This window comes from Gorilla gorilla, chromosome 4 (genome assembly GCF_029281585.2).
Source record: "Gorilla gorilla gorilla isolate KB3781 chromosome 4, NHGRI_mGorGor1-v2.1_pri, whole genome shotgun sequence".
Lineage (NCBI taxonomy): Eukaryota > Metazoa > Chordata > Mammalia > Primates > Hominidae > Gorilla > Gorilla gorilla.
Genome location: NC_073228.2, coordinates 154,368,933 through 154,393,693, shown reverse-complemented (window position 1 = coordinate 154,393,693; position 24,761 = coordinate 154,368,933). Strand labels below are relative to the sequence as shown.

Genomic DNA, 24,761 nt, shown 5'->3' with positions numbered 1-24,761 from the left:
GTTACGCTGGCGCTGTCAACAAACTCGCTGCGAGTACTTGGATGAGGTGACAGACGAACCAGGCCTGACTGACCCCAAATATTACCATCCTGAAATGGAAAGCAGACCCAATGTGGGAGCTATTTGGGTTTTGTTTTGTAAATGTTAGGGGTGGGGTGCATGGAAGATAAAGAGTACTCAGCCCACAGAGCTGAATAACAACCACCACTTGAAGTTTATTTAATATTATTAAAGCAGAGGTAATTGTTTGCATTTTACAAATAAGGAAAGCGAGACCTAGAAAACTCAAATGCTGTTCATATATGTGTGTGTATCTGTGTATGTGTGTATACACACATGAGCAAAGACTGAAGGGAACATGCATAAAAATGCCAACACTTTTGTATTAAAGTACATGATTAGGAAAGGAAAAAAAAAGCATGCTCGGATTCTTTAGCCAAGGTCACACAGCCGAGGCAGGGCCAGTGCTGGAGAGTGGGTCTCCCAACTGCCAGGCACTCACTCATGCCTCTCCACCCTTTCCTGGCTCCAGGAAGCCTGTGTCAGCTGCAGACAGGCTGTGCAGTAGCCCCTTCTCACCAGCAGCCATGGGCTGTAGAGCACTCACAGGATTGAGGAGCACGGTGAGGAAGAGCTCGCCCCCATTGATGATCTTGTCCAGCTCACTGGAGCCGCCAGGGTACTCATTGTAGAAGATGGTGTGTGTGAAGAGGCCGCAGGTCTGCCGTGGGAGAACCTGAGGAGGGGGTGGGGGAGAGGAGCTATGGTGCCTTCTGGCATGAGGGTGGTGGGAGGACTCTTCCTCAGAGGAAGAAGGCCCAGCTGCTCCTCAGAAAGGCAGTCTCCATGTGGTCGCACAGCCCCTACCCTTGGGTGCAGCCTACAGCACAGCATTCCCCCCAGTGAACTACAGGCCCTTGCCATTTTACAAACTTCACTGCTATTCTCTGCACAAAATGAGCAGGCCTCAAAGTAACAGAGTGGGAATGTTTCTGGAAACTTGGGACTGCTGCAGCCACAGCCCCTGCCTGGCCCTCTCTGAAGCAGCAATCCCAGACATGTTCTGCAAGCCCCCTTGCAACATTAGAACCTCACCTGGTGACACTCGTTGTCACACACTGGCTTAGCCATTTGTCGTCTGTCTCCCCTCATGAAACTGTGAGCTCCAAGGGAGCAGGGAATGGGCCTGCCTTGTCACCACCTCATCCCTGGAGTTCAGGGTTGAGGACCTAAAGGAGTGCCTGGAGTTCAGCACAAGGGCCTGGTGCTGAGGTCAGTGGATGGATGGATGGACTGATGGACAAATGTACAAACCTTGCCTACCCACTGCTGCCCCAGCTCAACTGATGACAACTCATCCTTCCAGCACCTCAGACTAAAAACCCTGCAGTCATCTTGGACTCCTCTCTTCCTCCCACACCCTACATCTAACTCATCTAACCACAGGCCTAACTATTCTAAGCCCAGAGTATGGCCACATCCCAAAATTGGGCCCTGGTCCAAGCTGCTGCCACCTCTGGTCTGGAAGACTGCAGTGCCTCCTAACTGGTCTCCCTGCTGCCACTTTTGTCCCCTACAGTCTCTGCTCCACACAACAGCCAGAATGATAGAAATCCCTTTCAAAGATGAGTCAGATCATGCTCCATTCAAAACCTTCCCATCTCAGCCTAAAAGCCCATGGCCATCCAATGGCTGGCCTTACATGGCCCTATCAATCTGGTCCATCACCCACCCCGACCTCATCTACCACCATCCCTCACTCCCCTCCTGGCCTCCTATTGGGCCTTCAAACACAGCCAGCACAGCCCGCTTCAGGGCCTTTGCACTTGTGTTCTCTGCCTTGAGTGCTCTTCCTCATGTGGCAGCGTGGCTTATTCCAGGAGGCCCACCTAGCCACCTTATTTAAACCAGCTTCTCTTGCCAGCATTCCTTCCTTCCATTCCCTGCTTAACTTTGTCCGTGGCACTCATCACCATCTGACCACTGTATACTTTACACACGTATTGGGGGAAACCAACCCCCGATATTCAGCATGGGTCCTTTTCTATTTTCCCTAAGTGTCTGTCAGTCTGAGAAATAAAGGGAAAGAGTACAGAAGAGAGAAATTTTAAAGCTGGGTGTCCAGGGGAGATGTCACATGTCGGCAGGTCCTGTGATGCCCCCCAAGTCACAAAACCAGCAAGTTTTTATTAGTGATTTTCGAAAGGGGAGGGAGCGTACGAATAGGGTGTGGGTCACAGAGATCACATGCTTCCCAATGTAATAAAATATCACAAAGCAAATGGAGGCAGGGCGAGATCACAGGACCAGGGTGAAATTAAAATTGCTAATGAAGTTTCGGGCACACATTGTCATTGATAACATCTTATCAGCAGACAGGGTTTGAGAGCAGACAACCAGTCTGACCAAAATTTGTTAGGCGGGAATTTCCTCATCCTAATAAGCCTGGGAGCGCTATGGGAGACTGGGGCTTATTTCATCCCTTATCTACAACTGTAAAAGACAAACATTCCCAAAGCGGCAATTTCAGAGACCTCCTCTTGGGAACACATTCTCTTCTTAGGGATGTTCCTTGCTGAGAAAAAGAATTCAGCGATATTTCTCCTATTTGCTTTTGAAAGAAGAGAAATATGGCTCTGTTCCACCTGGCCCACAGGCAGCCAGACTTTAAGGTTATCTCCCTTGTTCCCTGAACATCGCTGTTATCCTGTTCTTTTTTCAAGGTTCCCAGATTTCATATTATTTAAACAATTTGTGCAGTTAACACAATCATCACAGGGTCCTGAGACGACATTCATCCTCAGCTTAAGAAGATGATGGGATTAAGAGATTAAAGTAAAGACAGGCATAGGAAATCACAAGAGTATTGATTGGGGAAGCGATAAATGTCCATGAAATCTTCACAATTTATGTTCTTCTGCCATGGCTTCAGCCGGTCCCTCTGTTCGGGGTCCCTGACTTCCCACAACACACATGCATGAGCATATGGTCTGTCTCCTGCCACTAGAATGTCAGGTCTACAAGGGCAGGAACTTTCCTCCGTTCTGTGCATTTCTGTGTCCCCACTGCCAAGGAAAGGGATAGATGCGAGGCTGGGCACAGTGGCTCACGCCTGTAATTCCTGGCACTTTGGGAGGCCAAGGTGGGCAGATCCCCTGAGGTTGGGAGTTCGAGACCAGCCTGACCAACATGGAGAAACCCTGTCTCAACTAAAAATACAAAATTAGCCAGGCATGGTGGTGCATGCCTGTCTTCCCAGCTACTCGGGAGGCTGAAGTGGGAGAATTGCTTGAACCCAGGAGGCAGAGGTTGCAGTGAGCTGAGATTGTGCCATTGCACTCCAGCCTAGATAAGAGTGAAACTCTGTCTCAAAAAAAAAAAAAAAGAAGAAGAAAGAAAGAAAAAAAAAAGGGATAGATGCATGGTAGAAGCCTGAGGGAAAAAAAAATTTTTTTTTTTTTTTTTTGAGACAGAGTCTCACTTTGTCACCTAGGCTGGAGTGCAGTGGCGCAATCTTGGCTCACTGCAGCCTCGATCTCCCAGGTTCAAGTGATCCTCCTGCCTCAGCCCTGCAAGTAGCTGGGACTACAGGCATGCACCACCACACCTGGCTAATCACCAGGCATATTTTTTTTTTAGTACTTTTTTAGTAGAGATGGGGTTTCACTACATTGCCCAGGCTGGTATGAAACTCCTAGGCTCAAGCAATCTGCCTGCCTTGGCCTCCCAAAGTGCTAGGATTACAGGTGTGAGCCATCAGGCCCAGCCAAGAAAAAAATTTTTAATCAGCAAAAAGACTGTAACAGAGCCCTGTCCCACATCCTCATCAGAAACCTCTTTCAAGAATGCTCATTATTCCTTGATCCTCTGTCACAAAAGCTAAGAAAGAGCTCATGAAAGGGGTCGGAGTGGCAGCCCACCTTCCCTGGGGCAGAGAGCCTCGGGTGCCAGAGGAGGCAGCAGAAGCTGATCTGCAACCCCTAAGCCAGCAAACCAGAGCCGTGCTTACCAGGACAGCGTATGCACACACATGACAGACTGTGCTCTCCATTCTCCCACCTCCTGGGCTTCCAGGGGCCCACTCACCATGATGCCATTGTGGATGAAGCCACGGCGGTAGCGGGCTGGCTTCAGGTGGGGGTACTCCTCCGTGCTGGTCACGCGGATGCTCCACACCTGCTTCCAAGCCTCGTACAGCTGCACATGCACGGGGTACACGCCCGAGTGGTGGGGCGCCACTGCATACCCCATGTCTGTGGGAATGCCATGCTCCTAGGGAGAGGATGACCAGGCCAGGGTGAGCATAGGGGTCCTTCCCCTTTGGGCCTTATCCCCCCTTTGTAGAATGGGAGAGAGAAATCAGAGGTTAGGTCGGCATGGCTGCTGGTCTGAGCCTTCATGGTAAGATGGGAAGCTGAGGCCTGGGAGGGCAAGGAATGTGCCCAGAATCTCAGTGTGGGCAACTGGCAGAGCTGGGATTAGAACCCAGGTCTCCTGACTCTTGGTCCGGTGCACATGCCTCTAGCACAAAGGACTCAAGTACCCTGTAGTGAGGGACAAGGACGAGGGCATTTCCTACCTTCTCTTCATTCTACCTAGCACCTAGGGCTCGTTCCCTCCTCATTGACCACCTCTTCCAACTTTCCAGAGCCTCCCCTTCTAGTAAGAGCTTGGGAGCAGGAAACAAATGGCCTGAGTTTAAGTCCCAGCTGGACCTCTTAGTAGCTGGTGTGACCTCCCTGAGCCTTGGTTTCTTGTCTGTAAAGGGGTTATTCTCTTGGGGCTTCAAGGAGACAGTGGCTATAAAGGCAGCTCTCCCTTGGCCCTGGCCCAGAGGTGTTAGTAAAAATCCATCAGAGCAGACTGCAAAAGCAGCAAAAGGCCAGCAGTCTGGACCTCCAGCCCAGCCCTTAGCCCGCCCCGCTCTGCCCTGCAAGGAATCTTACTCACGACAGCGAACTTCTTGTTCAAGGCCATCTGCTCGGCCAACACGGACTGGTTGTGGAAAAGGTGGGGCTGCATGTGGCTCCACATGTGGGGGAACCACCAGAACTCCTTCACATACGACAGCAGCAGATCATCCCCAGCATCCTCAGCATCGGTACCTGCAGCAACACAGGCAGCTCAGAACCGCCCACTGGGCCATGAGGCCCTCTAACCTGGGCCTGTGCCTGGGGATGGGAGAGCATGGCCACAGCCCACCCAGGAGCTGCCTGGAAGAGTTATCTGGGCTACAGCACAGGAGCAGACAGAGCCCCAGCCCAGAGCCCTGAATTCTAGTCTAGAGTGTGCCCTTGACTCAGTGGGGGACCTTGGCCAAGACTATCCGCTCTCTAGATCCTTGGGACCATCTGCACAATTCAGGGTCTGGAGTCAATGATCTCAAGGGTTTCTTCTACCTCTGACATACCTGCTCTGATTCTATTCCAATGATCCAAATCAGGTCACTTGTCTTTTATCTAATTATCTATGGAAGCTCTTTGTATATATACAGGATGTTTGACCCTCTATCTCAGACATATTACTATAACCACCTCTGATATGCTAAGGGTTATGAATATAAAAAACAACCAGGTGCAGTGGTTCACACTTGAAACCCCAGCACTTTGGAAGGCCAAGGTGGGAGGATCGTTTGAGCCTAGAGGTTTGAGACCAGCCTAGGCAACACAGTGCGAGGCCCCATCTCTACAAAAATTTTTAAAATATTAATAGCCAGGCATAGTGGCATGCACCTGTAGTACCTGCTACTTGGGAGGCTGAGGCAGGAGGATTGCTTGATCCCAGGTGTTCAAGGCTGCAGTGAGCTGTGATCGCACCACTGTACTCCTGCCTGGGTGACAGAGAGGTCCTGTCTCTAAAAATAAATAATTTTTTCTTCTTTTTGTTTTGAGATGGAGTCTTACTCTGTCACCCAGGCAGGAGTACAGTGGTGTGATCATAGCTCACTGCAGCCTTGAACTCCTGGGATCAAGCAATCCTCCTGCCTTAGCCTCCCGAGTACCTGATACTACAGGAGCACACCACCACGCCGGGCTAATTTTTCTATTTTTTGTAGAGATGGGGTTTTGCCATGTTGACCAAGGTAGTCCTGAACTCCTGACCTCAAATAATATGCCCACCTCACCCTCCCAAAGTGCTGGGATTACAGGCGTGAGCCACAGCGCCCAGCCAAAAATAAATAAAAAATTTTAAAAAGAATATAAAAAATACAGACAGACAACCCAGGATCACTCCTATTTGGCTTTGGGGCTATGTTGCATATACCCTTCCATCTGCTGAATTATTGAATAAATGGTTTTCTTAGAATTCAAAAGAGGTTGTCTCACTGAGGCCTGGGCAGAAGGCAGCTAGGGGGAATGGTCACTGCAGATGACCAGCTCAGGGGTTCTGCCCAGTCCCTGAAGGACAGCAGATGAGGAGAGGGCAGCAAGTGAGAGAGCCCCAAAGAGGAAGGAAAGTGTGCACCAAGCAACCTATAGCCCTCACCCTCAACCCTTAGGACTCTAAAATAAACCCATGACACTGGTCATCTGAGGTGGGTACAATTACAGGGCATCTTCACTTTCTATGCTACATGTTTCTGTAATGTTCTTAAAACTCAACCAGCTTCTTTTATAAGCAGAAATAATACACATAATTGTAAAAGATAGGAGGGAGAGGCAAGAGGGAGAAGATGCCCCACCCAGGCCAGCTCAGCCCGAAAGGCCAGGGAGGGACAAGCGGCTGCTGTTGCTGCCGCTGCTGTTGTCCCCAGATGGCCTCTGCCTGGGCTGTGACTGCTCTTGTAGGCTGTTGGCTCCACGGGGGCAGAGGGGTCACCTCTGCCTCTAATGTGGGCCAGTAAGCCCACCCGCTGCCCTCATGGATGGGTGCTTTGAGGGTTTGGGTGCTGAGGAGTCCTGGAAGTTGCTAGTGAGGGCAGGGGCAGGCCCACTTACCTGTGTGGAAGAATTTCCCTGAGTAGCCCAGGTTGAAGGTGAAGTTCGGGATGTGTGCGCGTAGTTCGTTCTGTGTGTCAAACAGGGCCTAGGACAGGCAGGGGAGAAAGGAATGAGTGAGGGAAAGCCAGGAGCTCCCTGCTCTTCCCACTGAGGGCAGTGAAAAAACGTGGAAATCCCTTGTTCAAAAATTATAAAGAATGTCAAGGACGGCGTGGTGGCTCATGCCTGTAATCCCAGCAGTTTGGGAAGCTGAGGCGGGTGGATCACTTGAGGTCGGGAGTTCAAGACCAGCCTAGCCAACATGGCAAAACCCAGTCTCTACTGGAAATACAAAAATTAGCCGGGCATGGTGGCACTAGCCTGTAATCCCAGCTACTTGGGAAGCTGAGGCAGGAGAATCGCTTGAACCCGGGAGGCGGAGGTGCAGTGAGCTGAGATCGCACCACTGGAGCCGAGATCACTCCAGCCTGGGTGACAGAGCGAGATTCCGTCTCAAAAAAAAAAAGAATGTCAAGAAGGCAACAGCAGGCATTAAACCACATAATGGGCTCCCTCTGAGCATGGGGCTCTGTGTGGCTGCACAGATCACATACTCTTGAAACCAGCCCTATGCTGCCGTCCGCCAGGCCTCTGGCAAGGGAAAATCTAGAATCCTACCCAGCTCTGCTATGTGTCCTTGAAAAGGCTTCACATTCCTCTAGGCCTTGGTTTCATCAAATGTAAAACAGGGATGATAATATCTCCCTCATAAGGCTCTTGGAAGAATCAAGTAACATAACCGCATGTATGCCAGCTATTCGGGAGGCTAAGGCAGGAGGATTGCTTGAGCCCAGGAGTTAGAATCCAACACAGGTCCAACTGTAAGACCCTGCTCTAAAAAGATTAAACAATTGTAAAAAAGATATTGTACGTAAAACTGCCTGACATCTGGTAAGTGATGAAAAATGGTGGCCAATGCTACGTCTGTGGTCACTGCCGCTGTGAGCCTGTGTCTTCATCTATCAAATGTGGAGGATTTCTCTTTGCTGATGGAATGCAATGCTGACATTAAAGGGCCATAACCTTTCCAAGGATGGGACACTGTGCACCCAGCAATGTGGTCTTCCCATGCACCGTGTTACCCAGTACTTTTCAAGTCAATGAAGGGACACTGACACTTATGAAACAAACATACAGGTGTACTCTGGGGTTAGGACACATGAGCCACAAAGCAGCTCAGAAACCTGTAAGAGCCGCCAGGTGCAGTGGCTCATGCCTGTAATCCCAGCACTCCGGGAGGCTGAGGCAGGCAGATGACCTGAGGTCAGGAGTTCAAAACCAGCCTGACCAACATGGTGAAACCCTGTCTCTACTAAAAATACAAAATTAGCCAGGCGTGGTGGCAGGCGCCTGTAATCCCAGCTATTCGGGAGGCTGAGGCAGAAGAATTGCTTGAACCCAGGAGGCGGAGGTTGCAGTGAGCGAAGATCGTGCCATTGCACTCCAGCCTAGGCAACAAGAACGAAACTCCATCTCAAAAAAAAAAAAGAGAAAAAGAAAAAAGAAACCTGTAAGAGCCAGCTATCAGAACACTTTACAAACTAAAAGTCCTGGCCCTCCCCAGTCAATGTAGTCACCACCAGCATCTTACCAGGGCCATGCACTGCCTGGTGGACATGCATGCTCCAGCTGTGTGGCCTTGGGCAAGTTACCTCAACTCCCTGAGCCTCAGTGCCCACCTCTGTAAAATGGGACTCAGAACAATACCCACCTCACAGGGCTGCTGTAAGGACCCAATGAAGCAACGGCCAGAACGGGCTAAGCACAAGGACTCACCAAGCCCTGAATAGGCAGCTGCTATTGGTATTATTTAAATTGCGCTGTACAGCCAGTACTGTACAAGCTAATGAGGCGACATTCATGTCTCTGAAAGAAGGGCTCTGTTGTAGGCTGTGCTTGGGATTAAAGAAAAAAAAAAAAACTCTGCCCTTTCTTATTCACAAAAATGTTTAAGGCAAGTAGGATTGTGGCTGGAGAAGCACTTTGCAATCTGGACTGAGCTGAGTGTGTGAAAGAGGGTGCCTCTATTTGTATTTTTGGTTTGTATCCTATTTTCCTATTTCTATTGTTCTATAGAAATGGCTTCAAACTGCTATCATTCCTCTCACTTTAAAAATAGAAAAAATAGGGCCAGGTGCGGTGGCTCATGCTCATAAACCCAGCACTTTGGGAGGCCGAGGTGGGTGCAGCACTTGACTCCAGGAGTTCCAGATCGGCCTGGGCAACATGGCGAAACCTGGGCTCTACAAAAAACTAGCTGGGTAAGCTGGGTATGGTGGCATGTGCCTGTGATCCCAGCTACTCAGGAGGCTGAGGTGGGAGGATTGCTTGTGCTTAGGATCACTTAAGTGAGCTGTGATCCCGCCACTGCACTCCAGCCTGGGTGGCAAAGACTCTATCTCAAAAAAAAAAAAAAAAAATTAAAATACGGAAAATTAATAAGAGAGAGAAATTCAGGGCTTATAGGAACACAGTGAGCCCAGGAACCTGATCTCCTCAGGCTCAACCTGACCCTGGACCACAGTCTCTCCAGAACTCACTGGACAGACAGCAAGAACCCGGGTTCCTGCAGGAGAAAATGAGCTTGGGCCACTGGAAGAACACCTCAAGTAGAACACAGAGCAATCTACCTTGCCAGAGGCAGGTGGTGGCACTGCATGAAGACTTAGACTGGAAGGCTAAAACGTTCTTTAAACAGGAGAGCCTTTAAGAGAATGGAATTTCAGGAGGAAACACAATGCGTAAAAGCAGCGCAAAGCAGCACCACTGGAGCAACTAAGGTGGAGCCTGGAGGGCTGAGCCTGGCACCAAAACATCCCCCTAACCCCCACCCCAGCTATCCAGGCACCTATGGGAGACCCCTGGGCACCAGGAAATAGCCTGAAAACTTCCCATTCACCCCATCTCATCATTTTATAGCTGAGGCTCAGGCATGGGAGGGGACCTGCCCAAGTCACCTAGTTCATTAGGGTCAAATTAGGACTCGATTCAAATTAGGTCTTAACTCCCCAGACAGTGCCTGCTCCCGAATGTCATCCATTCTGCTCTTCTCTAGAGGTGTAAGGAAGAGCAAAGTTCACTCCTGACCAAGGCAGGGCGATGAATGCCACCAGGACCCTCCTTCCAGGCCCCAGGGCCAACCCCTACCAGAGATTTCAGAATTCCTCTTACAAGTCTCTTTTTAAAGCCTCCTGCTAACATCAAAGACAAGCCTGGGTTTGGTGCTAATATGTTTCTAACACTTGCTAATCTCCTATAAGAGAGGACAGGCTGTGAGCAGGCAGCAGAATGTCTCTAGAATTTAATCCCCGTTTTGTTTTCATTGGATTTATTGTTATGGTTGCCCTCTATTTATGGCAACTGATCCGGATTTCCTGTTTACACTAGGATGCCATCTCCTTTGCGAATAAGTTTAAATAAAATAGTGAGTAGATGAAAACTGTATTTTAAAGATTGTTTAATGGTCCTAATTTGTAGGCTGTTTCTCACAGTGACAGTTCACATGTGTGTATAATCTTGTGGTCTGCAAAGTACTTTTACACAGTTTTATTTAGTAAAAACTTTTTTTTTTTTGAGACAAGGTCTTGCTCTGTGGCCCAGGCTGGAATGCCATGCACAGTCATGGCTCACTGCAGCCTCAACCTCCCAAGCTCAAGCAATCCTCCTGCCTCAGCCTCCCAGATAGCTAGGACTACAGGACTACTACCATCACACCCAGCTAATGTTTTATTTTTTGTAGAGACAAGGTCTCCTTATGTTGCTCAAGCTGGTCTCAAACTCCTGGGCTCAAGCAATCCTCCTCCCTTGGCTTCTCAAAGTGCTGGGATTACAAGCACAAGCCACCACACCCGGCCAGCAAACCTTTTTTGAATTAAACACATGCATTCCACTGTCTACTTACACCTCGGTTAAAATCTGCCTCATGCATGATTCAAGCTCTCATCCTTATTTTAAGAGTTTTGTAGGCGCTCTGACATTAACATAAACATTTTTAAGAGTTAAAAATCATATTTAAATTAAAGGCAGACAAACAGCATTGTACAGCTCCCATCTTTGTCTAGATGTCTTCTTCCATACATATTATACAAACTTAAACTCCACATTCCAGATGCAAAATTCCTCATATTCAATACTTCAATACAATAAAGTTTTATTTTTTTAATTTTTTTGAGACAGAGTCTTGCTCTGTCACCCAGGCTGGAGTGCAGTGGCACAATCTCGGCTCACTGCAACCTCCACCTCCTGGGTTCAAGCGATTCTCCTGCCTCAGCCTCCTGTGTAGCCAGGATGACAGGCATACGCCACCACACCTGGCTAATTTTTTTTTGTATTCTTAGTAGAGATGGGGTTTCGCCGTGTTGGCCAGGCTGGTCTCAAACTCCTGACCTCAAGTGATCCACCTACCTCAGCCTCCCAAAGTGCTGGGATTACAGGTGTGAGCCACCACACCTGGCCAATGCTTCAATCAAGTTTTAAATGATACTTGCTTCTAATAAGACAATCAATAAGAACCAACTGGCAGGACAGGAAGCAGAGTGGGACTGTCTTTTAAGTAACTCCCAGCATAGGGGAGATGCAGACAGGGCACACCCACGATGGGGCACCTGAAGGCTGAAGCTTGCCAGGCCCCACCTGCCTTGCCTGGTCTAGCACCCCCGGCCATACCTTCACGTCCTCCACCTTCATGCGTGTGCCCTCCTTGCCCACGAAGATGTCATCAATGTCCACCAGGATGTAGCGGTCCAATGGCAGGGAGAGGCGCTTCCCCGTGAGGAAGGCCACGGCATCCACGAAGACGAGCTTGTGTAGCCAGAAGTTCAGGTTGTTGCCAAACAGCACGCGCTGGATGCCGTCATGCAGGCCCAGGTCCTGGACCACAGTGGCGTGCAGTGCAGCATGCAGGCCGGCGTCTGCGCCCAGGTGCGGGATGGACTCAGACGAGCGCGTCTTGGCCAGCAGCACTGGCTCATAGGTGGAGTGATTTGACTGGAACACCGTCCAGTCCTCGCCGGGGAGCACACCTTTCTCCACCTCGCTAGGTCGCGTCACGTAGAGCAGCGGGGACTTGGGGTTGATGCTGCAGTCCTTCAAGCCCAGGTTTGAGTGCAGGAACAGGGGGAAGCCCTTGAGCTGCGCACTCAGCAGGCTGTTCTCATTGGCCTGCAGTCAATGGGGGGCAGGAAGGGGAACAGAACTGTCACATCCAGAACCCCAAAGGACACAGTCTCTCACATGTGGACCATAACAGTGGTATCAATATTCACCAACATTCATGGAGGGCTCACCACCCTGGCCCTGCACTCCACCCTGCACAATAATATACTCACAAACACACGACTCACTTACCAAAGCCAGGCACTAGGTGCTGTGCACTTTGCAGACAGGAATGCTGTTAATCCTCCAATGACCCCAGATGGAGACACTGCTCTCATACCCATTTTACACATAGCAGACGGAGGCCTAGAGAGGCTAAACCACACAGAAGAAAATCTAGCAGTTGAGAACATGAATCCTGCTAGACTGCCTGACTTTGGGCAAGTTATATCACCTCTCTGTGCCTCAGTTTCTGCTGTAAAATGTGGCTAAGAACAGAAAGTAACTCCAGGAGTGGTAGAGGATGATCAGTATCAATACCGGCAACGTGCTCAGAATAGGGCCTGTGGCACGATCAGAAACTGCTCATTCAGTCCTCACATCAGCCTGCGTATCCCACTTCACAGGTGTGGAAACCGAGGCTTGGAGGGGCATGCTGCCCTCAGTAGCACAGTGGTTGGGAGGAGCTATGAATCACTGCCAAGAGGTCAAGCCCTAGCACCCACACACCTAACCATTAGGCGTGGTTGCCTGGGGTTTCCAAACTGCCTCTGGCCACGCAACCTTTTCTTCAGGAGACATCTTATGTGGATGCCAATGCAGACGTTCAAAGAGGAGGTTTCTGCTGGGGGTGCCCCATATGCCCCTAGCACCCCAGAGGCCACTCCCTCACTATGGTGCCTGCCCGGTCATTGCCATCAGTGGTGAAGTCTCTGCCTCCCTTCTCTCAAGGCATGTGGCTGCTCAGCTCCCTGGAAGTCTGAAGACAGTGTGCCCCAGTCCCCTCTTCCTTAGGCTCACAGTCCCTGTTCCTTCATGACCTTCCTCACCCTCTCAGCCACCTGCCCCTGAATATGGTACAATTTGTCCTTGTTCCTGTGCCAATTCCATTCCGTCTTCTTGGCCTGACAAACTCCTGCTCATAATTCACACCCAATGCATACACCCTCTTCTCTGCACTGGCCTCCCTGAGACCATGTTAAAGCCTCAGCTGCAGCATTTCTCACCTCAGCTGCAATATTATATTTTCAGCGTTCTATCTCCCACCAGCCTGCAACCCCTTAAGGTTAGGGGCTATGATGTTTCACCTTTGGACCCCTAGTGCCCAGCTTGATACCCAGCAGGAACACACAAATTCAATGCAGAACTGGATTTTTAAAAGGAATAAAAGAGGAACAGCCAGCTGTCTAGTACCTGGCATAGATAGATGCTCAATACAGGTTTCATCTGTTCATTCCACAACTATTTGCTGTGTCAGGCACTGTTTTAAGTGCCAGTGATACAGTGAGAAAAACAAAGACATGGCCCCTGCTCTCGTGAACCTTAAAATCAAGGAGGGAAGAGAGACATTCACTGAAATCACAGGAATAAATATAAAACTTCAGTGTGGCACATGCTACACAGAGGAGGTTCATATTTGTGGAACAGTAGATTACTGGGCACAGTTAGTCGGCTCAGGAGGTCTCCTGGAGAAAGGGACTTTTGAGCTAACATTTAAAGAACAAATAAGCACAAACAAAGGGAAAGGTAGAGGCCAAGAATAGCAAGTGCAAAGGCCCTGAGGTAGGACAGGCCTCAGCATGACCAAGGAATAGCAAGAAGGCAGCAGAGTGACCAAGAGGGAGAGGAGGAGATGAGGCAGATAGGTCAGCTGGAGCCAGGCCTGCAGGGTGCTGGAGGATTGAAGCAGCAGCAGGAAGCCCTCAAAGACTCCATCAAAGGATGACAGGTTCTAATTTGCATTTTAAAAAGATCCATGTGGCTGCTGCCTGGAGAGTGAGTGGGGCAGGGCAAAGCAAAATGAGTTCGGAGGGGGAGATGGGGTCATGTGTGGGGCCCCCAGGAGAGCTGCTCAGGGGGCACACACAGGGGTGCGCAGGTCAGTGGCGGGGGTGGGGTAAAGTCTCAGCTGAGCCTGTGCCCGTTGCAGAGCTGTACCTGCCCAGAAGAGTGCCTTTCACTCATCTCCTCTAATTCCCAAAAAGGCTCTGCAGGGCCCTGGCCTCATAAACCACATTAAGTAGCCTGCATGTGGTTCTCCAAACATCAAGAGTACCTCCCCACCCTGTCCTGAGCCAGCCTGGGGTGCTGAGGCCCAGCGCACAGCCCAGTCCTCAGCTACCTCCCCAACTCCAGGCTGCTCACGACTCCTAAGACAGCCCTGACCAAGGATGGGAACTACTTGGGCTGTGTGGGGACAAAAGCGGTAGGGGCCAGAGACATTTCAGGCCTTGTCCATCGCCTGCTGAGGCCTGGGATGCCACACTGGACCGCGGGTGCTGAGGGATCCCATTTCAAAGTCCCGACCCTGAGCTGACTGCCAGGTGCTGGAGGCTCAGTCAGCTGCCCAGCCATCCAGGAAGGGAGGAAGCCAAGTCACTGATGGCCTATCCGTTGGCAATGAAATGAACCAGGCAAGAAGGGAATGGAGGGCCTCAGCACCGAGAGGCTGGCCTCACTGCAGGCCTCACCCCACAGCAGTGGAAATCCCTCTTGCTCCTCACCACTGAGTACCCACTCCGGAGACACCAAGTCTTCCAATGGGGTCCCCCAGGCAGAGGGAGGAGGAGCCCTGATTCGGGAACGCAGAGGTGAGGCCAAGCACAGACCTCACCATTACCTGGGGGACCTTGGGAATCCCACATGTCCTCTCTGAGCCTCAGGCTCCCTGTCAGTACATTTGCTCCTGTGGCTGGGTTAGAAACAACGAGCTTGACTGTCAGATCTTGGCTCTACGACTTACCACAGGTTGAGCATCTCTAATCTGAAAATCCAAAATGCTCCAAAATCCAAAACTTTTTGAGCACCAATGTGACCTCTAAAGGTCATGCTCAAAGGAAATGCTTATTGCAGCATTCTGGATTTCAGATTTTCAGACTAGGGATGCTCAACTGGTAAGTAGAATGCAAGCATTCCAAAATCTGAGACACTTAAGGTCCCCAGCATTTCAGACAAGGGACACTCAACCTGTAGCTATGTCATTCGGGACAAGCCATTTAACTTTTTGAACCTCAGGTCCTTATCTGAAAATAAAGTGCCTACTTCACAGGATAGCTGTGAGAATTAGCCATGAAATGCCTGCAAAGCACCGAGCTCAGTGACTGGGACACAGTAAGTGCTCAATGAAAGAGGTCAGGTACTCCCTGCCAGACCCCTGCCAGGGTGTGTTTAGCCCCCGGTCACCTGGAATTTCAAGGTTGAGGCATGACAGTGCCAGGAAGTAGGGATCCAGATGAGGATGACCCTATTCCCACCACCCTCCAGGATCTCACAGGGGCACACATTGGTCAGGGCCACAAGACGGACACAGTGCTACCACTGCTGTTTACTGAACCTGGAGATGACAAAGCACGATAGCTACCATCTATTGAGTGGCTCCGGTACCAGGCAATGGGCTCAGTGCTCCCCACCCACTGTCTTGTTTTCAACACAGACCAGTGAGGCAGCAGCTGTAATTAGCCCCACTTTGCAGATCAGTTGAGCATTTTACCCAAAGTCACTCTGTTTCTAAGTGACAGAGAGATTTGAACCTGTCTGGACTTTTAAGTCCCTGCTCTCACACTGCCCTGGGAATCCAGCATCAGTGGGAACTGGAAAATGAGTTTTCAGATCCCTGGAGCCCACAAACAATCCCCACTTGGCAAGCCCAGCACACAGCGGGGAAGTTGGTCTTGCAGAAAGAGTGGAAAGATGTGCCTTGACCACCAGAGGGCATGCATTTGAGCAGAAAATCACAGGCCTCTGCTCAAAACCAAGGATAGTCTTGTCCTAGGCAACAGGGTAGGAAGAGCACCAAGTCCTGGAATTACCACTGGCCCCACGATGAGACTTTGAACATGTCCGCACCCCTCCCTGGGCCTCCTGTTCACCTTCTGCAGAGCAAGGAATTGGGGCCAGACAGCGCCCAAGCTCCATTGTACCAATTTACGCCCAATGGCCACAGCTCACTGCCTGGTCCCCAAAGACTGTGGGAGCTCTGTGCACTGGGTGTGGCCTCTGATGTCACTTCTTCTGAATAAATGGTATGTGAGGCTCCTGGACTCATTACATTGTGGTTAAGACTAAGGCCTCTGGGGCCGGACTGCTTGAGTTCAAATCCCAGACCTATACTCATCAGAGGCGTAGGCTTGGACACATTGCTTATCCTCCTTTGCCTCAGTTTCCTCCTATCTTAAATCAGGCTGCTAGCCACCTGCCTTGGTGTGAAGTGCGTGAATCTGCACAACGCATGTAGACGGTGCATGGCACTGAGTGAGCACTCAATAAACGTCAGCCTCCTGACGCTTTTCAGGCCTGGGACTCTGAATAGAACTTAACGAAGTTCATGGCAGGAAAGGGTACAGAGTCCAAGAGAAAAGAGAAACAGACAATGGAGATAGTCTGACTTGATGTCATTGTAAAGCCATAAACCAGGCCAGCATTCCCCTGAGGGTGCTCTGTAAAAGAAAGGGTTTTGTGATCAAGCCAGTTGAGAACAAATCTCACTGGTTGCTCTACTGCAGGACTTCTAAGGGCCTTCAAATTCTTGGCTCACAATACCTTTCAGTGGCAGAGCTTCCTGCTGTATTAGGGTGTGAAAGAACATGCCATGAGAAGCCCTCCAGGAGACAGCACCCAGTGCACAAGTGCACCAGGAAGGCCTGGCACAAACGGGCACCCAGCAGCGGACACAAGCCACTTCTGACCCATCTCCCGCTCCTCCTTTCCTGGCTCACACCAAGCAAGAGGCTGCTTTAGGACTCATGCACTTAACGTCCCTTCTTCCTGGAAGACTCTTTGCACAGAAAGCCACATGGCTCCTCCCCTCATTTACTTCAGGTCACTTTATCAAAGATGACTTTCCTAAAATAATGTCAAGCTCCCACCCCCACTACCCTCTGTGTCCTTTCCCTGCTTTGTTTCTTTTTGTACTGATCACACCTGCCCCATCCTGTGTTTATTTGCTCACTGCTTGTCACCCACCCACTCCCAAAGCACTGAAATGCCAGCTCCATGACAGCAGGGACTTTGTCCACTTCGATCACCACTAGCACAGGACCACAAACACTGTGAGCGCTCAGTAAATATTTGTTGAATGAAGGAACAAATTCCCTGCCACCTCCAAAGCATCCAACTAGAGTCCCAGCTAGTGTCTGCTTTCATCTTGCAGGTCAGACTTCTCTGACCACAGCCTCTGGATCCCCCACCCACCATTCCCAACCTCCCCCCACCAAGGACAGATTCTCTGTGACACCTTTTCTGCAAGGACCCCAATCCCGGCGGTCATTCTGGGCCCATAAAGCCCAGAGCAGCTCCCCATCTGCCAGTGGGATTTCATTCTCCTCTTTCTCCTCATGCAAAATGGCTCTGGGTCAGGAGGTATATTAACGCCATACTCCACCACCACCAAGAGGGAAGAGCATGGGATAGAGAGCCCAAACTGTTTATGTCTAGGTTCAAATCTCGGCTTCTCCACTTACAGGCTGCAAAACCTCACATAAGTAACTTAACCCCCGGAGCCTTGGTTTGCTCATCTGAAAAATGGGTGCACACGCCCTCCCTAGGGGAGATTGCCTTGACAGGTTTTGGGGCACCTAGCAGAGCATGCTCCTCTGACTTCACACTTACTCTGTGGCCTCCTTTAGGCAAGCACCTGCTGTGTGCTGGACCCCATGCACGGCAGGCGATCCCCCTGGCACGCTCCCCTAATACTTACAAAGCACTTGCCAGGCAGTGGGCACCACACGCTCCCAGTGCTTTACATATACTCACTCATTTAACCCTCCCAACAACCCCAGGAGGCGGGTGCTACCATTACACCCATTTCACAGATGAGAATTCAGGCACTGAGCTGGAGAGGGGGCTCTGAACTGCTCAGGGACCCTGCTTCTTGTGTACCTTGAAGAAGCCAATGATGCCCACGCCGTAGGCCACACAGTACTTGTCCAGCAGCTCCCGGTTCCAGGCGTCCAGGTTGACATACTTGAGGATGTTCTCATAGATGATGAGGGCGAAGCGGCCACGGCCCTTGTCAGTGAGCGTGGGCATGTCACCCTTGCCCGGCGCAATCTCTGTGCGGTATTTGAAGCGGCTGGACTCCAGGATGGCCACCACCTCCTGGCCCAGTTGCGAGTAGAGGCTCTCCACAAAGACCAGCACCAACGGGTCTGTGCGGGAAGGGGTGGCTGCCTGCACAGGCTTGAGTGGCAGCAGGCGACTGGGGGCCACAGGCGGCGGGTCCCCACAGTCAGGCTCGGGGGCATCCGCTGAGGGCTCCAGGCCTCGCTTCCAGCCATACAGGTAGTAGGCCGAGATGAAAACGCTGAACAGGCAGAAGATGAACAGCAGGAAAAGGACAGCCTGCGGGGACACGTGCCGACACAGCCTCCGGAGGCATGCCAGGGCAGGCATCCTGGCCTCCGAGACCTTGGCCACCGGAGGCCCGGCCTGCCCTGGCTACCCCCAAGGCCCCACACAGGAGGAGACACAAGAATCGTCCACTGACCAACAAATTCACAGAGACTTAGGAAGCGACGCCCTTGTGGGGCACTGGGAGTGGAGGATCTGGGCCCCCAGTCCTTCCTCCCAGCCAGGGGCGCAGTCCACAGGCTGGTCACGCTCCTTCCTTCCTCCGTGCCCCTTTATGTCACCATGGCAAACCCCCGCGTGGTCCTGTGCAGAGCAGAAGTGCCCCAGGGCGTCAGGGCCTTCTGGGGGTGCAGGGCAGCAGGCCAGAGGACACTGGGCAGGCCCGGGGGTGCTGCATGCCGCTCACTCCGTGGGGCCCACGGGGCTAAGGCTGTGGAGAGTGGAGAGAACAGGAGCGTCAGAGTGCGGGCTTCAGGGTTCAGCTAACTGTGGACACACAGGAGCTGACCTAGGAATGCCCAAATGCAAGTACAGCTGCCAAACCAAGGTTGCATGATTTGGAGCAAGCTCTTTAATATCTCTGAGCCCCAGTTTCCCTACTTGTAAAATGGGGCAGACAATAAATAATATGAACCCATCTCATGAGGGGTTGGAGGATTAAGTCCAACAACGTTTGTAAACAACTTAAAGCAGTACCTAGCATATGGTATCTACAAATGGGAGTTGCTATTTTTGATCATTATCAGAGTCCAAGACTAGGCCAAGAAAAATCCAGGAGCAGGACGGATGGGGAGAGATGATAAACATTTGCACAGCCTGGGAACTAGAGGTAGAATTCTAAATCACGACTGAATACCACATCCTCACCATATTCCATTCCCTTCCTAACCCGTTGCTCTCTTTGAATGAGCCCAGCAGCCCCATCTGATGGATGAAAAGACTGAGTCTCCATCCAAGGAATGAAGACTCAGAATGAAGCCAAGCCAGGATTCATTAGCAGGCCGCAGGGCATGTGTGCCTTAGCTGTGTGAGAAGGCCTCAGGTGACCATTACACCTTTCAAGCATCAGTGAGCTAATGTGTAACACCAGCACCCCTGTAGCTCATGGCTGTAGCTGAGCGTTAAGTAAATATGTCTGAGGAGCTTGGCACAAGAAACATGGCAGCTGTCATATTTGCCCATAATGCAACCAGGTATCTCTCATCCTCGGGGTACGTACCCGCAGGTGCACACAGCAGCCCAGGACAACACATGACCAAATAGCCTTCCTGAGGATCGCCATATTGCCACCACAGGATGCAGAGGGGAGGCCTCCCCTGCCCTGGACCTTCTGTCCACCCAGGCAGCCATAACTCTGGGTTCCAGCCTCCCCCTCAGCCTGAACCCCCCGCACCCCCTGCACCCAGGCCACGCCTCCTGTACTCATCTCACTGGAAAGAGTTAATGAAGACGCACATACACGACACAAAGTCCCCAATTCTCTCACCCCAAACAGCAACCCCAAACACAGTCTACCAGTCTCCCTTAAATAGTAATGAAGTCACAAGAAGTGAGATTTCCCAGCAACCCAAGGAGCAACTTTCTTTTCTTCTTACTTTTTTTTTTTGAGGCGGAGTTTCACTCTTGTTGCCCAGGCTAGACAATGGTGCGATCTCGGCTCGCTGCCACCTCCGCCTCCCCAGTTTAAGTGATTCTCCTGCCTCAGCCTCCTGGGTAGCTGGGATTACAGGCATGAGCCACCATGCCCGTAGAGATGGGGTTTCTCCATGTTGATCAGGCTGGCCTTGAACTCCTGACCTCAGGTGATTCGCCGGCCTTGGCCTCCCAAAGTGCTGCGATTATAGGCATGAACCACCACGCCTGGCCCCCAAGGAGCAACTATCAGTCACAGCAGCTCAAAGCTAGAAGGAGAGTTGCCCAGGTCTAGATGGAAGGTGTAAGAGCCAGGGCTAAAGAGGCCAGGGGGGAATTCAAGGCTTGGGCCCAGTCTAGAGGGTAAAGATCTTTGAAATCCCTTCCAGCCCCAAGACTATATGATGTGCTCAGCATGGGTACAGCATGCTCCAGACCCGACAGCTGCACTTCCAGGAATTTATCCTAGAGGTATTACTGCAAAAGTGTGTAAAGATTTTTCCACAAGAACACAAATCCTAGTGCTGCTTATAACAGCAAATCCCAAACAATGGGAGATTGTATTTAGGAATTATAACACAAGGGTCGGGCATGGTGGCTCATGCTTGTAATCCCAGAACTTTGGGAGGCCGAGGTGGGTGGATCACTTGAGGTCAGGAGTTCAAGACCAGCCTGGGCAACATGGTGAAACCTCATCTCTACTAAAAATACAAAAACTAGTCAGGCGTGGTGACACACACCTGTAGTCCCAGCTACCCAGGAGGCTGAGGCAGGGGAATCACTTGAACCTGGGAGGCGGAGGGTGCAGTGAGCCAAGATCACGTCACTGCACTCCAGCCTGGGCGACAGAGCGAGACTCTATCTAAAAAAAAAAGAAATTCTAATACAAGCATATGATGAAATCCTAGGCAGCCATTTACAATATGTTGAAGAAGGACATGTACTGACATAGAAATATAATTACCGTATGTATTGTCAAAGTCAAAAACATTTATAAAACAGTTTGTACGTGTGGTCATAATTTAGTTAAATATTTTTGTGCATAGGCTAGAAACTGGTGCTAAATGAAAAAAAGAAACATTAACAGTGATTATCTCTGGGTGATTTTTATTTCCGCTTTTTGTTTGTGAAATGAGGAGGTGACTGGGACAACAGGTCTGGTCTCAGCTCTGCCATGATGCACTGTGTGGCTCCCTCTGGGCTTCCTGCATGTTAGAAGGGGGTTGGGGCAGGTGATCTCCGGGGGCTCCTTCACCTCTGATATTCTACATTTCAGTGCCAGTACCCTGAGGAACCAGAGGCAGCCAAGAAAATAGGCATCTGCAATGCAGGGGGATAAGTGTGACAGACGGGGATGGGATGGGGGTTTGGGAGAACTCAGGGGTCCTTAACTCTTCTGGCAGGGGGAAGGAGGGGACAGGGAAGGCTTCCTGGAGGAAGGGTACCTAAGCTGACCAGAAGAAAAAGTAAGGGTTGGGCAGGGGTAGACAGAGGAAATGGCACATACCACAGCTTGGAGATAAGAGCATGTGTGGCACTTTCCAGGGACTCCCTGCAATTCTAGCTGAGAGCAGGGCAAGAAGGAGCAGGTGTCCTGGGCAGAGCCAGGAAGGCTGGGGTGACTGGTCCTGTTTACACTCAGGGTACCCAGGTGTCCCATTTACCATTGATAAGGGCAGCCTGTGGCCGCAGCCCAGCCCCACCCCTTGGCCTAGGGCCAGGACAGAAGCACAGTGGATAGGAGGTGGGGATGCCCTGATGGCGCCCTGCCCACGTTGGCCACCCAATCCCATGGAAGCGGAGGAGAACAGCCACCAGCCACTCCTCGCAGGCTTGAGTGCTGTGGTCAGTGACCCTCTATCAGATTAACAACCTTTCAGAGTGTGGATGATGCAGCTCAGAGTCTCAGGAATGTGGGAGCCACGAACCCCTGTGGGAATCTGACATTTTTCAGACACAAAAAATATGCACATTAAAAAAATGCACACAGTTGCCAGAGGTTGGGGGTTGAGAGTATGAATCAGCGGAGCAAAGAGAATTTTTTTGGCAGTGAAACTACTGTGTATGAGACGACGATGGTAGATACATGTCGTTATACATTTGTCCAAACCCACAGAATGCATACTACCAGAGGTGAACCCGAAAGTAAACTATGGACTCTGGGTGATAATGATGTGTCAATGCAGGGTCATCTGTTGCAACAAATTTACCACTCTGGGTTGGGCACAGTGGCTCACACCTGCAGTCCCCTGACCCTGGGAGGTCGAGGCAGGAGGATCACTTAAGGCCAGGAGTTCAAGACCAGCCTGGGCAATATAGCAAGACCCCCATCTCTACAAAAAAAAAAAAAAAAGTGAGCCAGGTGTCAGGGCATGTGCCTGTAGACCCAGCTACTCAGGAGGATCACTTGGGCCCCTGAGGTCAAGGCTACAGTGGCCATAATTGTGCCACTGCATTCCAGCCTGAGCTACAGAGCGAGACCCCATCTCAAAAAAAAAGAAAAGTACCACTGTGGTGAGGGATGTTGATAATGGGGGAAGCTGTGTGTGTGTGCAGGGGAAGAAGGCATATGGGAAATCTCTGTATCTTCCTTTCAATTTTGCTGTGAATGTAAAACTAAAAATCTAAACAATAAAGCCATATACACACACACACACACACACAGACACGCTAGAAAATGTCATAATGGTGTGGTGGCTCACGCCTGTCATCCCAGCACTTTGGGAGGCCGAGGTGGGCAGATCACTTAAGGTCAGGAGTTCAAGACCGGCCTGACCAACATGGTGAAATCCCATCTCCACTAAAAATACAAAAATTAGCTAGGCATGGTGGCAGGCACCTGTAATTCCAGCTACTCGGGAGGCTGAGGCAAGAGAATCACTTGAACCCAGGAGGCAGAGGCTGCAGTAAGGTGAGATCACATCACCGTACTCCAGCCTGGGCAATAGAGCAAGACTCCATCTCAAAAAAATATATATCATAATAATTTCAAGGAGTTCAGAGCCTCCCTGCCACCCATCCACAGACCTAAAGTCCTAGATTGATGGACCCTACTGGTTACATGTGCAGACTGGAGCCAAGTGGCTTCGATTCAAAACTAAGCTCCACCACTTAGTAGCTATGTAATCTTGGGCAAGTTATTTAACTTCTCAGTGCCTCAGTTTCCTAGCATGTAAAATGGAAATTCTACCTACTTCCCAAGGTTGTGAACATTAAATGAGTTGATACATAAGATGCTCAGAACCACGCCTGGCACACAGCTGCTGTTATCACGCACCCCTGTTGCTTATTTAACATACTTATGACAATCCCTCACGATGTGGATCACAGCTTAGCTCACGAAGCACTTTCAAGCTCATCCCTCTCTTGAGAGTCTGACAGCCCCAGGACTCAGGCAGGGGAGGGCAGCTCATTTCACAGAGGGAGAGCAAGGGCTGAGGCAGGCAGGCACCACACACACTTATTACACAGAGGGCCAGGCAGCCAGGGCTGCCGTCCTCTTCTCACAGCATGCCTGAAAAGTAGCCCTATCCTTGGAGGCTGTGGCCCTTACTGGGAGCTGGCTGGCAGCCTGGATAGAAGCCAAGAAGCTGAAGATAAGGCCATGGCAAAACCCAGGGCAGAGGGAGAGCAAGGTAGCCCCTGTCCTCAGAGAAGGCCAAATACCCTGGGGTGGGGGTGGGTGGGGGGAAGCCAGTTGCTTTGTAGCAAAGCGCCGGCCACTCAGCCGGCTGGCAAAGGGGGCTTCCAGCACAGCCCCTCTGCAACCCACTCAGAGGCTGCCACCCTCCACCCAAGGCCCTCCTCACCCGCCTGCACTCCAGAACTCCCGTGGCTCAAGAGGTAAATAACTGAGGGGCTTCTAATCCCCCTGCAGCCACCAAGGCCTCAAGGACAGCTGGGGCTGAGGCCTCAATGACCCCCACCACTCTGGGCCTGCTGGGCCTTGCAGACATCACCAGCAGTTTCCCCTAAATTCCAGCCTCACCCAGCCAGTCACCAATCTCGGGGAAGCATTGAGGCTTTTGCTGATGAAATTCCCATTGCCTGGAATGCCTCCCCGGACCCCTTGGGACACTTACTCATCTTTCAAGATCCAGGTTCCAAAGTCATGACCCCTCTGAAGTCATCACCAACCACCGCCCCCTCTCCCACTCCTAAGTCTCATTCCTCAGGCTCCCGCCTCATCCCCACTCCACGGTGCAGAGGCTGAAAACCAGGACCCTGGAGCCCAAACAAAATGCAGACTGTGCTCTTTGGCTTGCACAGTATTTTTCTTTAATTTGGGATTCGTTAGCAACATTTTTAAATCAGGAGATTTTACATAAAAGTCAGAACTTCTAACTTGTCTCTAAAGAGGGCAAGTTCTGGTGACACTGGGCACACATCCTCACCTGCCACCATCAGCTGAGGCACTTAGAGTGCCAGCCTCAAATGGGCCGTGTATCCTGCAGTTAACACCATCAGCATCTCTATGTACAGTCTCAT

At 50.9% G+C, this 24,761-nt stretch overlaps 1 protein-coding gene across 11 annotated transcripts in view; it reads right to left on the bottom strand.

The window, feature by feature from the left end:
- The window catches only part of NDST1 (N-deacetylase and N-sulfotransferase 1), a 72,453-nt gene that overhangs the window by 18,331 nt on the left and 29,361 nt on the right, over positions 1 to 24,761 (bottom strand). For 7 of the 11 annotated variants that reach the window (XM_055386216.2, XM_019028026.4, XM_055386215.2 and 4 more), the window contains exons 2-7: positions 18,171 to 19,071; positions 11,646 to 12,140; positions 6,939 to 7,026; positions 4,951 to 5,105; positions 4,087 to 4,272; positions 608 to 736 (exon numbers count right to left, since the gene is read on the bottom strand). In XM_055386216.2, coding sequence (XP_055242191.1) covers positions 608 to 736; positions 4,087 to 4,272; positions 4,951 to 5,105; positions 6,939 to 7,026; positions 11,646 to 12,140; positions 18,171 to 18,683 — 1,566 coding nt within the window. In that variant the 5' untranslated portion in view covers positions 18,684 to 19,071. The remainder of the gene's footprint in view (positions 1 to 607; positions 737 to 4,086; positions 4,273 to 4,950; positions 5,106 to 6,938; positions 7,027 to 11,645; positions 12,141 to 18,170; positions 19,072 to 24,761) is intronic. The other 4 variants (XM_063706881.1, XM_055386220.2, XM_055386219.2 and 1 more) reach the window with 1 other exon arrangement.